At 46.1% G+C, this 15,345-nt stretch overlaps 1 protein-coding gene across 1 annotated transcript in view; it reads left to right on the top strand.

Moving 5' to 3' along the window:
- The window catches only part of LOC142565864 (high affinity nerve growth factor receptor-like), a 52,044-nt gene that overhangs the window by 22,054 nt on the left and 14,645 nt on the right, over positions 1 to 15,345 (top strand). The window contains exons 4-5 of the mRNA XM_075676420.1: positions 7,667 to 7,840; positions 10,019 to 10,177. Of these exons, the coding sequence (XP_075532535.1) occupies positions 7,667 to 7,840; positions 10,019 to 10,177 (333 nt within the window). The remainder of the gene's footprint in view (positions 1 to 7,666; positions 7,841 to 10,018; positions 10,178 to 15,345) is intronic.

The raw sequence follows: 15,345 nt of genomic DNA, 5'->3' as shown, positions 1-15,345 counted from the left end.
AAGGCAATATCATCATCGATTCGCAAGTTGCTAAGGTATTCTCCATCAACTTTTATCCCCAATTCTTCCCACTCCAGGTCTCTGAATACCTCCTGTAAACATGCTGTGAATAGCATTGGAGAGATCGTATCTCCCTGTCTGACGCCTTTCTTTATTGGGATTTTGTTGCTTTCTTTTTGGAGGACTACGGTGGCTGTGGAGCCGCTATAGATGTCTTCCACTATTTTTACATATGCCTCATCTACACCCTGATTCCGCAATGTCTCCATGACTGCTGAGGTTTCGACTGAATCAAACGCTTTCTCATATTCATTGAAAGCTATATATATATAAGGGTTGGTCATATTCCGCACATTTCTGTATGACCTGATTGATAGTGTGAATATGGTCTATTGTTGAGTAGCCTTTACGGAATCCTGCCTGGTCCTTTGGTTGACGGAAGTGTAAGGTGTTCCTGATTCTATTTGCAATTACCTTAGTAAATACTTTGTAGGCAATGCACAGTAAGCTGATCGGTCTATAATTTTTCAAGTCTTTGGCGTCCCCGTTTTTTTGGATTAGGATTATGTTAGCGTTCTTCCAAGATTCCGGTACGCTTGAGGTCATGAGGCATTGCGTATACAGGGTGGCCAGTTTTTCTAGAACAATCTGCCCACCATCCTTCAACAAATCTGCTATTACCTTATCCTCCCCAGCTGCCTTCCTCCTTTGCATAGCTCCCAAGGCTTTCTTTACTTCTTCCGGCGTTACTTGTGTGGTTTCAAATTTTTCTAGATTAGTCTCTCTTCCATTATCGTCGTGGGTGCCACTGGTACTGTATAAATCTCTATAGAACTCCTCAGCCACTTGAACGATCTCATCCATATTAGTAATGATATTGCCGGCTTTGTCTCTTAACGCATACATCTGATTCTTGCCTATTCCTAGTTTCTTTTTCACTGCTTTTAGGCTTCCTCCGTTCCCACATACTTAAATGAGGTGTTCGCAAAGAGCTGCACTGCGGCGTCTTTGTTTCAACTTACGATGTCATACCGCAGAAATTATTATGACACGTGCGCAGACTCTATACAACAGAAATAACCATGACGCGCCAATAAAGCAGTATGCACATAAGGCACCAGCTTGCCATAAGCCGGATTAAATGTAAGGATTCCTCTTCTGTTCCTTTCTCATCGCCCACTGCTCACGACGGCGATAACGTTGGCGTGGCGTTCTTCCAGTCAATTACCAAGTGCGAAACGAATGAAAAATCGAAATAATCATTACGTAATACGTCATTTGGGCCATTATAATGCAATCATTCCTTTTTCTCGATTCGATTTCTTTCGTATCGTCCACCGTTAACGGCCGACCAGTCCCGGTGATACGGTGGCAGGAGGGTGACTCAGACCAATGACGAAGCGCGAAAGGGAATAACACCGGAACACAATCGTCACATTGTACCGTTCCTGAATTTATCCTGTCAGCGATAGAAAGTTTGCATGACTTGGTGTCAAGGTACGCTAGATCAACGGCCTTGCAACGAACCTCTGTGCCCTGGCTGCTGAACAACGGGCTCCCTGTTGACCCAATCCTGGATCCTCCCCCACACCCCTACCGCGCCACATTCCATTATCCTTATTTCGTGCCTGTACAAATTCTCCCCGGCAACGCACACGTGTTCTTATCCAACCGAGTGCATGCTCTCCCCCAGCCTGTCTGTCTGTTAACTTGGCGGAGCACACTGCGCACAGGATGCCGTTTGCAGCGCCCCCCCCCCCCACCTCTTTATACAGGGTGCCCCAGCTAACTTTACCTAGAGTTTTAAAAAATGCAAATGCCACGTGGCTGGAGAGAACAAAGGTAATGTTGTTTGTAGTCGCTTGGAGATACTCAAACTGCTTGTTGCATTCTACCTAATTAGATAATTAGTCTTAACTAAGTAATAAACTTCTCAAATATTATGACTAGATGAAAAGTGTCAATGAGAATATTGTAGAGCCATATGAAAAACTCCCGATTCAGCCGCGCGACTGGCCGCTCGAGGCACTTTGCGTGTATACGCGGGCTTCTTTCCCGCTCGAAAAAAAAAAAAAAACACTCTTATGTAGCAGATATTGAGCAACAGAAAGGTGTATCGGGTGTTTTTTTATATTGATCTACAATTTTCGAATTGACACTTTTCATCTAATTATTATAATATTTAAGAAGTTGATGAATTATTTAACAGTAATTATCTAATTCAGCGGAATGAAAAAGAATAATTTGCGTATCTCCAAGTGACGGCAGACAACATTAGCTTAGTTCTGTCCAGCTATACGTGGCATTCGCATATCTTTAAACTCTGGTTAAAGTTAGCTGGGACACCCTGTAGTACATGCGGCCACTTGTACTTGAAGCTCGCCACGCTTTAATAGGGTGCGACTTGTGCTGGCTGCCCCCTTCCAGCGACGAAAGCAGATGTTTTCCAGTTTGTATTTTCCCAGCACTGCAACCGCAACGTTCATCTTTCGCTGGCTTTCGAACGATGAACCGGCTTTCGCTGTACGGGGTAACCAGCTACCATCGCTGGTTACTCTTTAAATAAATGCCACAAGATGCGTCTTCAATTCGCAGACAACACAAGCCGCTCAGCACGTACTACAGTGGTGAGCAAAAGCAACGGATCCCTGCGAGCGCGAGCCGAAAAGCATGCCAGCGCAACCTGGCGTCGCGCCGCTAAAGCTCGCGCGACGTCGATTCTGGCGCAGTGCGCATCTGCGTTCCTGTGCTATGAGTCGACACAACCGTTCGCTCTGCCCGACATGCGCGCACTATCAATGCGCGATGCGCGCACAAGCCGGAGCTGCCTGCCAAGTGTAGCACATCGGTGGCCACAGAGTATCGTGCAATTACTAGAGCGAACGGCGGCACGGACAATTTTAATAATGTTTACACAATTATTTATTACGCAGTGTACTTTCTTAAAAGTGAACACTCTGCAAAGTCACGAAGTCGTTTAAGGCCAGAAGCGCGAAGTTTAGGTGAATCCATGTACTACCCATCATTCCCATGCTAGCTGAACTGCCCTGCTTGCAGCTCCCGTAGACTACGGGAGCTGCTCCCGTAGTTTAGGTGAATGTACTACCCATCATTCCCATGCTAGCTGAACTGCCCTGCTTGCAGCTCCCGTAGACTACGGGAGCAGCTCCCGTAGTGTACGGAAGCTGCAAGCCGGGCAGTTCAGCTAGCATGGGAATGATGGGTAGTACATGGATTCACCTAAACTTCGCGCTTCTGGCCTTAAACGACTTCGTGACTTTGCAGAGTGTTCACTTTTAAGAAAGTACACTGCGTAATAAATAATTCTGTAAACATTATTAAAATTGTCCGACAGCAGGATTTAAACACAGGACCTCTACCACGGAAACCCAATATAGAAACCATTGCTCCACGGACGCATGGACAAGCGGAACCACTGCAATTAGCAGCGATTATGCGTGCTCGCAGAATCTTATTTACCGTCTGCATTAACAAAAAAGTATAAATTGCTATGAAATTTAGTCCGATTTAGGCCCAGATAAAGCGTAATAAACGAAGCCACAAAAATGTCTGGAGCCCCAAGCACGAATATCAGACAAATCCATGTGCTCATCATTCACATGGTGGCTGAGCGATCGTAGAGCCAGAGTTCCCACTGGTAATTGCAGGAAACTCTATGGAAGGGGCCCGCAGCAGCCGGCGGCTCGCGTAGAACTCGCGAAGCGATATTGCGCGCGCGTTGGAAAGAGCGATCGGTCATGCCGGATTGCCGACGAATAATACAGAAACGCACACGTGCATTGCAGCGGCATTGACACCACTCGAGCTTAAGCGACGCGGCGCCAGGTGGGCTGGCACGCTCTTCGGAACGCACTCGCAGGGGGCCGTTGCTCTTGCTCACCACTGTACATTAGAGCTTATGCAGTATGGCATGCCTTTATCGCAATTCGCCACACAAAACACCGAACACATTTACATATTTCTTTCTCTGCTTATCTATGCGTATTGCAATACCTTCGACACGTAGAATGCAGCAATGAAAGTAGCTTCCTTTCTAGGTACTTCAATTTGAAATCTTTGATATTACTTCTATCTATAGAGGCTTTGTTTCTTTTTATTTTTTCGTGCTGAATTTTGCATATATCTGTCCAGTCAATGTTCATTTCATGGGCGCTTTGAGGCGTACTGGTGCCAGGTGTTGTACAGTTCTTACGCCACGCCCGCAAGGACGAATTCGCCCAAAATCTAAAAGGGAACTCAATCAGAATGCAGTCGTTGAAAAGTTTGTCCCAAGCTGTATGTCTTAAGCTCGGGGGAAGGGAAAGTTTGGGCTTGAGCCGTACGGAGACGTTGATTTTTTTTTTCTTATCTGTTTACCTTCCTTTTTTTCGTTGCGCGTACTTCATGAAACCGTACTGCTCAGTTCATGTATCATTCTCGCTGACTCAAGTCGCAGAGCTCGCGCGGTCCGCAATATGTCACTGAGGAAACTTGGAAGAAGCAAAGATGCATGTTCTGGTCGGATGCCGTATTCGCGCGATGGCGACATCAACGGCTGCACGCTTCCAACGAAGTGTGCAGCCGCTAGGGCGTTCGTCAATTGTCATGCAGAGCGTTCGGGCGCATGACTCAATTGCTTTCAACATGACGCGTGAGCACATTTCTCTTAATTTTTGCTCATGATTTCAGTAGGTGCATACGGGAGCAGTTGTACTTAAAACAAGGGACGCTGGTTGGGTTCGTTTTACGGCGTGGGGAAAGAGAGCCAATCTTGCGTTCACATATTGTTGACCTGGGCGACATACAAGTTGTTCATAACATGTGATAGAATTACATATATATGGAGTAGGGGGGGGGGGGGCTGCTGTTTGTTTTCCACGTGTACACGACTAGAAACAAAAGTGGAAAAAAAAGAAGAGAAAAGGTAAGCATAGCCGTATATTATAACGATCCATTTCATCTTCTATCATTATTTTCATATCCCCGTCGATCCCTGCAATAGGCCGATCCCGGCGATAACGGCGATGCGGCGGCACCGGCATCTCAGCCATTGACGAAGGGCGAAAAAGAATGCAAAATGAAAGGCATCGTTATCAAATGTTAGAGTGTGATAAAGCATGTAAGAGCAGGTCAACATTATTTGGGACCCGTATCAAGCTGGTTTAATCGACCAAGTTTACAAACTGCGAAGATAGACGTAAGGTCAATCCTATACAGCTAATCCTGCTCGGATTTTGTTGCCGTAACGCTATATATGGCCCGCTGAAATTGTCTGCATGACCCTAACAACCTAAACGAGAGAGACTGCCTTTTCGTGCTGTCAAAGGGTGATTCGAATATCAATAGAGTACGATATCTTGTTACACAAGATTGCAATGGTTGCATCTTTAAAATTCGGCGTCGGTTGCATAATGTATATGCTATTCCTTTGTTTCCGAGCGCTAAAATAGAATGTATTTGTTTAATTTTGTTAGTTCTTGAATTAAAAAATGCTACCGTGTGTGTGTGTGTGTGTGTGTGTGTGTGTGTGTGTGTGTGTGTGTGTGTGTGTGTGTGTGTGTGTGTGTGTGTGTGTGCGCGTGTGTGTGTGTGTGCGCGTGTGTGTGTGTGTGTGTGTGTGTGTGTGTGTGTGTGTGTGTGTGTGTGTGTGTGTGTGTGTGTGTGTGTGTGTGTGTGTGTGTGTGTGTGTGTAATGTTCTATGTATTATAATCACAAGTGCTCAAAGTTCTTGTAGTCATTTAAAATTAAATGAAATTAGATGTTTACTTCATCAGAAAAATCAATACACATCAATCGCTGATAGGCGCATCTGGACCCCAACCGGAATTTTAGCCGAAACCGACCCGGAACCAGAGCCGATATTCTTAGAACGTGCCTCAAGCCGAACCGAACCTGAGCCGAAAAATATAATAACGATTACCGGTTCGGCACGAAACAGTTACAAAAGGTGCTCAGTAGAATATATGGGAGCCCAATGGAGTGGCGAGTCTTCGAAATATTTACTTATTCAGCGCAATATCTCTGAAGCGCCGTGTCGGATGCAAAAGTATACTAATAATAAAAGCATTTCGTAAAAGCCTCCGGTAAACACGTCGCTTGTTCGATCGCGATGTGACACGAGTAAAACTGTAAGACGGGCGAATTCGTGGCTCCGTAAATTGCAACACTCGCACAAGGCGCCATGTAATTTTCTTCCGCGTGACACGTGTGCGTCCGATATCTCGTTAGGCATGCAAACCTGCTGTGAGTTCCCTGGACAGTTTTATCAGCACAGCTCGATGGCGGGGTATCGGAGTAACTAACACGAGTAACTTGTTTGCGAAGCATGCTGGAGGGAGTGAGAAAAAAAAATATTTTGCAACTCACATGATCGAGTTTTGGAGAGCTTCAGACGCTGTAACTCGGAAGCGATGGGGAAAGGAAGTGTACAAGGAAATGGGACGCCAGACACCGAAGCGAGGCAATTCGCGAAGGATTCCTGCGGACGCACTTGCCCGTCACGCAATTTCTGCCACTGCGACACGCCAGGTCATTCACAGTACCAAACGCCAACTGAAGCACGTTGTCGTCGAGTCCCGTAAGTAAATAAAATAATCTGGCCCTGCCGGTTTTATGAAAGTGTTTCCTAACACCTACAATTCTCGTGATTCCATCGATATCTCATATTTGTTGGAAGCACAAGATGACTCGCGTAGGGTCTTTCGACAGCGCCGCCAACATGAACGTGAGTGATCGAACAACCAGTCAATCGATAAATCGGTCGTCCTGTGTCAACACAGCGCAGTGACGTCAATTCTGTCCGTCGGCGAACATCTTGCTGCGGCGACGCTGGGGCAAGATGTCCAGACAACGACAGTAACAGTGTCATAATTTGTTTCTGTGGCGTCTGAAAGGTCACTGTGTTCGTTCAATTAGTACCGCAGGCGAACGACCGCTCACGTGAACCATGGAGGAAAGCGCACGCTACACACGCTATCAACGTCATTCTGCACCCAGGGGTGCCATTCTGGACATTGTCAAATTCCGTCCTATTACCGAATCCGCCATCTATTCAGTTCTGATCAGCCCACGGGGCTGCTACGGCTTCTAGCTGATTGGCTCAAAACGGAACATGGCAGAATTTGGCAATGTTCAGCGCAGCACCCCAAGTCACGTTCATTTCTCGTAGTTTACTTAATTAATAAGAAAAAATGCTACGATCCCTTGGGCGTGGACGCAAATAATTCTATGCATACGATTAACGTTTGTAGTCCATCTTATGGTTACTTTGCACTGTGTATCCTTGCTATGCTTTATCAATCATTGTGCGCATTAATCGCTGCCTCCAGAATGCCACTTCTGCTACCTTTCCATTCGTCTATACATCTTCGTGCCAAGATTTCATCACTGATACGCGCATTTTGTTTGTGTGTTATCTTGAGCAACACCGAATCAGGAAACCCTGATCCTCTGGAACGACAGCATCCACATGGACTGGTATTTGTCGTCGTGGACTCGCCTTCTAAATGTTCGTGGAAAGTAAATGCTTGCCACGCGAGGTTGTCGTAACGACTGCTTCAAGTTCTACCGCATTCAAAAAAATCAAAGCATTCCCAGCAGCTGGTGATCACGTTGTGCCGAACCACCGTGTTTATTTCCTGAACTTAGCGCTTGCTTTTTGTGCAGTCGGACCTGCCGTGGCTGGCGACGCAGATCGCGAGCGGTATGTGCTACTTGTCGTCCCAGCACTTCGTGCACAGAGACCTGGCCACAAGGAACTGCTTGGTGGGCAATGACCTCTGCGTCAAGATCTCCGACTTCGGAATGTCCCGCGACATCTACACCTGCGACTACTACAAGGTATGTGCGCTTCAACACTGCAGTACAGTGTATACAGTCCATGCCTGCCCTCTTGTTCTTGCGCAAGTCTCGCGGAAGGACTGGAACAAAATCACCCTAACTTTATCTCTGCAAGAGGTGACCTCCGGATCAATGGGATGTCACCAAACAATATGATTTGTGCAAAGAGGTCTAAATGGTGAAAACCGAAAAATACGTGAATACGTGTATCATGCAAAGGTTCCCTTTTCCACCAAGTATTGAGATGCTGTGCTGGCATTAACGAATCGCGGTAGAGAGTCCCAGGTGTTAGTCAGACAAACTTTTCCTGGAACAGTGCAAGGCAAAACTCAGTAGATCTCCAGCGTATTTCTTCGCAATTTGATGACGGCAGCTCGAAATTGGTGCCACGCTCAGTATCTCTGTTAAATGGACAGCGTTGCTTCAATTTTACAGGTACAACGTGCTCTCTAAAGCAAGTTTTTAACATATATTTTGCGTAATTTAGCTAATTCGCTACAATTGACATTTGTCATGGAACTAACACCTGCCTCTTCAAGTAAATTTCCTGAAGAGGCGGAATTGTTCCACCTGGCCACAGGCTATCCGCTTTTTATCTCTTTTATCTAAGAAAATAAAGAAGCGGTAAATTAGCATTCAGCGCCTAATACAGCTGATATTCGCGCTGGTCTTGTGTATTCTTTTATTTGTTGCATATGTGCGTCTGTTCGCACCTGCGAAGACTTAATAATGAATCAAATAATTAATGAATAATTCCAAAGCGTGAACTCGATTTGGGTCGATATGAATAGAGGAAGTGTTATTTTTCAACCGTATTTTTTTCCACGGCAGCAAGCACTAGCAGGTTAGGCAAAGCAAGGCTGACATAAAATGCAAACGAGTTGGCCTCGTGTTGAAACGAAAAGCCATTGAAGAAACGCGAAAAAAAATCGAGGGCGGTAACGTGTTAACGAACCGTGAACAGCAGGTAGTGCGAGGACGCTAGCTCACACTTCGAGATCGTTTTCAAAACGGAACGACCCAGCCTCTCGGGAAGTTTTCCTGCTTGAGGAATAGTAGCAGACAGTTCGCCGACTTTCCCTAAAGTTTTCATCCCTTGAGCTTCTGGGTCTGGAGATAGGGCGTTTAGCGTCATGCATTTTGCGAAACAGCAGCTCCTGGCCCAGGAGCAGCGACCACACTCGTGCTGTTACTTTTCGTTGTTCGAGGGAACTTCCTATCCACCAAATTAGCCTACAAAACGCAGTTAACCGCAACGCAGTTAGTGGGCTGAAACGTCTTTAAAATTGATTAACAACTTCCCTTTCGTCATTTGCCGTTTTCCTGGCTTTTTTTTTTTTATTTCTTTCCCTGCTCAGTCGGCGCACTGTCGAGCATGCTCTCGTCTAAAACGATGCGAGCTGCCCTTATTCGCGCCGTGTCACGGGGAAATGGGTGGTTCTTACGCTCGCATACAAATATGAGCCGCCGATTCGAAAGCAAAACTCCACAAATGGCCTCTCGGGCAAGGTTGTGCTCTTCCTGCACATCTTCTTTATCGATTAAGAATAGGACACACTTACGGTACTCACACTTACCTCTTGAGTGGGGGCGATCCTCCGACTTGTAGTAAGTGCGCCAATAGTCTGACAGTCCTCCACGTTCTTATTCAGTGCCCTGCAATAGAAACAGCGACGAAAAAGTATTTCCCGTCCGCATATCGCGAAAATATATTGCTTCGCCCTGCATTTTTTTCTGAGTGATGGACTGCTTTTTATTCTGCAAATAGTCTAATATATCTTAGCCGAAACTGACACCCTGAATATAATTTGGCCAGGTAACTCTAACGCATGATTAACAGCCATTGTATTGGAGAGCCTTCAAGCTCTAAATGTCACTGTTGTCGTATGTTTTTTACCAAAACACAATTGCCATCGTCCACGTCCCTAACTAATCTGCGTAATTATTTTAGTACCTATATATTTTACGCCATATACAGCGACAATTTTAGGCCTTTTTACAGCCACATCTACCATGATGAATTCCCTGTCCACGCCATTAGCAAGGTATCGTTAAGATTACCATTTGTCATGGCGCTCTTTGTCCATACCTGGTCCTTGCGCCATTCAACACCACATATTATCATCATCATTTCTTCCTGCACCAACGGACACTGACTGCGCCCTTTCGGTCTCGCAGATACGTGGCTCCCGCATGCTGCCTGTGCGGTGGATGGCCCCCGAGAGCATCATGTACGGCAAGTTCACCCTCGAGTCCGACGTCTGGTCCTACGGCGTAGTCCTGTGGGAAATCTTCACCTTCGGAAAGCAGCCCTACTACGGTCACTCGAATGAGGAGGTGCGTGCAACATTGCCTTGTCACGAGATGCCTGGCCGAGAACCCGCTATGCGACCGGTTCATTCTTTACATGCCCTCGCATCTGCAGCGAGTAGGCTCCGCTGCTACTCATTGGTGAGCGAAAAGTGGGGCGAGGGTTTCCAATGAGGAAACAACAAAGCTGAATCGGTCATCCTGTACACGCCTGCCGAAGACTGTCTCCGGAACTCGGCGTATAGGCACTTGTTATGGTTATATTACAGTACAATAGATATGGTGCTGCGTCGCGCACGCACCAGCCAGGTTGTGGTTCAGTTTCCTATACGTCTTTCGCTGCATCAATTGATCAAACAAGACGTCGAATTTGATTATTCAAGTCGTTATTCGCCTCGCACTGAGCCATACATTTCCCTTCTCTTGAAACGAGCATCAGAGCCTGATTCCACGCATACTCAAGTGTTCCATTTTCATTTTCCAAGCTACAAGACCCATACGCGCTAGTTACTATAAAAGTTGACAGCGTCACGTTCATCTGCTTTGTGAACATCTGTCTTTCGCGCGTTCATATTTGAGGGCAACATCGCATTTAGTCTCGCAGAATGGCCCACGCGAGGCAGCGAACTTTGTATGGTATCGAAGAACTTCATTCGGCCATATGTGCAGCCTCGACAGCCACGACTTTATATTATTATTTTAAATGTAGTAGGATAACTCAGACAAGACGCATATCCAATAAGGTCAACTTTACCGTCATGCTGGACGTTTAGCTGGATAATCATCAGGCAAACAAACAAAGAAACAAAAAAAGAAACGTCGTACATATATAGAAATCCAGGCAACATACATGAAAGACGACGAAGCTATATAAGGGAGTTCACGCACGCATCGGAAGTCCTTGTGTTCTGTTTTGCCACTGCCCGAAGTTTACCCAAAACTTTGCCAACGCTTCCCTAATATCCGGCTTAGAACTTCTATAGCCTCCGCCGCAACCGAAGCACGTACCTGTATTCTATGCCAGTTCTACCAGCACAGGCGTCCAGCTGCGTGTTCCGACGGCCTGGTCAAACATCCGCTTCGGGGCTGCGAGGCAGACTGTGTTGCCGGCCCTTTTTCTGGCTCACATGCGATACCGGCCACGCCGCCGAAAGCCGCAGCCATCGCCGCACAGAAAAGTGTTGTGGAGCTCGCTTTGACAACTTCGCTGTAAAAGAGGGACGCTAAATGCCACGTATGAAATGTCGCTGCGTGAATACACTCGCAATATCTTCACCGATGAGGCCACTCTTGCTGGTTCGCGTAGGCGAGCATAAGGCAACGCATTGGCACCTGGTAAAGACGAGGTATTGTTGGTGAGGTTTCATGGTAAGTGAAGTGGATACACGCGTCAGCCACAACGTTTGGCTTGGACTTAGCGGCGCTCAGTCTCGTCCAAGTTTACAGCCGAGCTCCTTTGAACGCCTAAAATGCTACAAATATCCCCGAGCACTAACCAGCTCAAACACTAGACTGGTTAAACTCGCATCGACTGACCGAGGTCGAAAACGCAGAAGCCCCCCAAAAAAGTGCAGAATCGAAAGCGGATGCGTACTCTTCGAAGAAGACACGAAGAAAGTGAAACAGCTCGAAAGAAACAAACAGGATAGGGAAAAAATGCCGCAAGGAAACCTCTTGTATATAGTAACTAAGTTAAGGAAATGAAATTGTCGATGGAGTCTGCCACCCCTTTCTTTTTTAAATCTCTCACCATCGTGACGCGTCTCTCCTTCAGAGCAAAACGCCTTTTGCCGAGAAAGATGTACTTGTGTGCGGCGCAATTATAGCAGGCAGCTAGCGCTCATGCGTCAGAGGCGTTATCAGGCCGTACTGACAATAGATTTTCCCTTGTCAGAAAAGAAAAAAAAAACATTTCTTTGAATATTATCTTGAATCAAATAAAAAATCCAGACACGAAACAAAACAGAAGCAATAAATGAAAGCATAATTAGCTGTTTATTGAGAATGAGAAAGCAAAGAATAAAAAAGACAGAGGAGGGGGTTTGAAGCGTGTTTATTATGGCTGGTAACAGCCCATACGCGTTCCTCTCGAAAAATGAGACGTTTAAGTGTAGCAGACTTTATTGTTCAGACACCAGATAACACGGAAGAAGTCTTAAGCGCATAACTGAAGCAATATAGATAAAGAGAACTTGTGCAGAAATTTTCATGCATCTTCGTATAGTCGTACTTTGCCGGAATGGCCAGTCAGCGTAATGGCCACGTAACTGTTTATTTGCCGTAAAAACGGACGACTTTCAACGTCTCCGCGTTATCACTGGTATATGAGAAAGAAGGCCTGTCAAAGCTTTCTGCCCCATGGTTCCTATGGGAATTAAAGTCTGCGATAATTCTGAAACACGGTGCAAAGTAAACACCAAATGAGTGGCCATTCAGCCAGCTGTTGTAGCAGATAATCACCGCCAACTCCGTTCATTCGCATGACGAGGCAATTTCGCACACTGACAAGCCCTTCACGTCAATGCCACGTGACGTTTTACGGGCGCCTCGATAGAGATGACTTGATACGGCGAAGCAAGAGCGGAATGCATGTTTCCCGGAATTAACACTCGAATAGTATCGAGTGGAATACCTAGAAAACTGGCGTACTGGCAGCAAGAACTGCCGCTATTGCTGAGGTGACAGCTGACAGGAATTAATTTGCGAGAGCAACCATTGCTGGACTTGGACGACTCCTCGTGCCTCCCTTTCTATTCTCCCTGTTCTTTTTGTGCAGAACTATTTGGGTGCTTCTTGTGAACGCTTTGTTTCTTTTCTACTTGCACCCCAGCAGAGACCAAGGTTCATAAAATGTTCGAAAAAGAAAAAGAGTTAATGAAACGTAAAAATTTTTCCGCACGTCACGCCGGCTATGAAAGGCAATCGACAGGTTCCGTCTGCTTGGTGTACTTTGTAATAGCCTGCGGATTTCATTCTGAGGCGCAAGAATGTCCAATACACCTGCCGGTATGACATTAAAACAGGGCATCGTCTGACGACGCCTGCTCGGTCCCACACGTAGCAGACAGGGCATGGCTAAACCTAAACCGGCAAAGAGCGGTGCCGACCCTAAATTTTATGGAATGGAACATATTTACCCGGCTTTCTTTTCTAATTTTGCGGCAGTAAATACTATGTAGGCTTTCTCACAAGTCCGCTGCTAAACGCCGGTACCATTTATCTGCCACAAAGTTCTGCGATAAGAAAAGAAAGAAAGAAAATAGAGCAACGTCATCATAGAAATTTGCAAGCATTCCAAGTAACTTTCACAAACCGTGAACGAATTTCGAATATGCATTGTTCTGTATTACTTTTTTTCTTTTTCTGACGATCGCAATGCCTCTGACGACCTTCGGAATTCAAAAAGAGAATTGCGTGAGAATATTTTAATTAGAGTCAAGCAATGAAAATGTTATGATGAATATACAACAATCGGCGCGTTATGTGACATCAGCAAGCTTCTACTTTGGTAGCTCTGTGAAGAAGTTTTATGAAGTTCTTCCTATTTTGCACAGCTACCGGTCTCTTCTACCTATCAGTCTGCTTTTTTTTTTCTTCCATCTGAAGCGTGTATCTTCAACTCGCCAATGTACTACGTGTTTTTAAGTTCAGTCTCAAATTAGTCAGCGAATTTAACACCTTCTTCCGAGAAAAAGACCTTGAATTTTAAGAATGCGATTTGAGTGGACGCCTTATACAGACTGTTTCAAATAACTCGCATCAAAGTTTGTAAGTAACCATGCCCTTCTGCGCGAATGAAACACATTATAATTTATCAGCAGCCACGTGAAGAAGCGACCAGCATCCTCTTGTGCGTTCTGTAAGATAACTAGTAGTGACCAGTAGACTGTTTAAATACTGACTTGACGGCCCAATTTCTACGTCCATCAGACGCAATTGTTTTCAGCAAGCTATCTTTCGTGAAGATAAAGCCGAAAAGAAATTAAAGAACGATAAAAAAAACTGTTAGTGTTGACGAACGCGTTAAACGGCTTAGTGTTTCCCAAGACTTGCATTAAGCAATAATGTTTATTCCACAAAAAATTCCAAAGTAAAATTATCATTAGTTCTGGAAACTAACATAAGCCTAAAAAAAGAGCGCTCGAAACGAAGGCCCTGACGAGTCCGCTTAAAGGTCCATGTACTCCTTGCTGATTGAACCATTATACAGTCACTCGCACCAGCGACTGGTCTCGCGTGACGCAGCAAATCGGCAGCACGCGTCGCGGTCCTTGGTAGCTTGGATTTCAGCGACTGCTTGTCGCTGTCACAAACTGCCTAGCGCATCCGGATCCAGCCGAGAAGCGAAACCCGCCACTGCACACATTGATAAAACTCCCGTCGCATCTTAACAGAATATTAAACATGAATTGCGTTCAGCTCATTCTGGGCGCACTTGCAGGGTTTCGCCACTGCCGTAGCGCACAACCCTGGCTTCCGCGCTTTTCTATATTTTTTTATTACTCGACCTTTGACTCGAATACAGAACGGGGGGAAAGAAACGTTACAGAAAAGGGCGTCTATCGGAAACAACTGCTCTTGTTGTTTTGAGAAGCGTGTGGTGTTCGCTCGCTGTGCCCGTCCGCAGCCCTGCAGACAGACAGACCAGAGTCCTCCACTCAAGCAAGAACGTTTACTCACGCAACGCGAGTGCCGCGCAGCCGGCTAGACAACGACCCCTCAGGCCCGCAGGCCTCGCCTCTTACGCGGATGCATGTCTCAGTGCGCATGCGCCAATACTGATACCCAGTGCACCAGGCAACCATGGGCGGCACCCCACAAGCGATATAAACGTTTGCATTGAAACACGGCATATAAATAAATATTTGAAAGGCTAGCTCATTTGATAACCCCTTATCAAAACTTAAAAAGAAAGAAGGCGGCTTTCTCACGAGCTCTTAACAACATGCATACTACAAGTTAGGCCTCATGCACAGCCCGAGGTACCTATTATTAATGCGAAGCATTCTCTGCCTCATTCCAGGCAACTGACGGTAGGTAGGTTCCTGTCTCGCCTCGTTTCGCACCTAATCAATAGAAGAAAGAAGGAGTGCGCGGCCGACGGTGAGATCGAACCTCGGACTTTGCGCACAGCAGCCCCATGCTCTAACCCACTAGGCCACGATCGTGTACGTGTGGCTCTCCCGTGACAAAGC

Source organism: Dermacentor variabilis, unplaced genomic scaffold (assembly GCF_050947875.1).
Source record: "Dermacentor variabilis isolate Ectoservices unplaced genomic scaffold, ASM5094787v1 scaffold_12, whole genome shotgun sequence".
Classification (NCBI taxonomy): domain Eukaryota; kingdom Metazoa; phylum Arthropoda; class Arachnida; order Ixodida; family Ixodidae; genus Dermacentor; species Dermacentor variabilis.
This window is presented reverse-complemented; position numbering and strand designations above follow the sequence as displayed.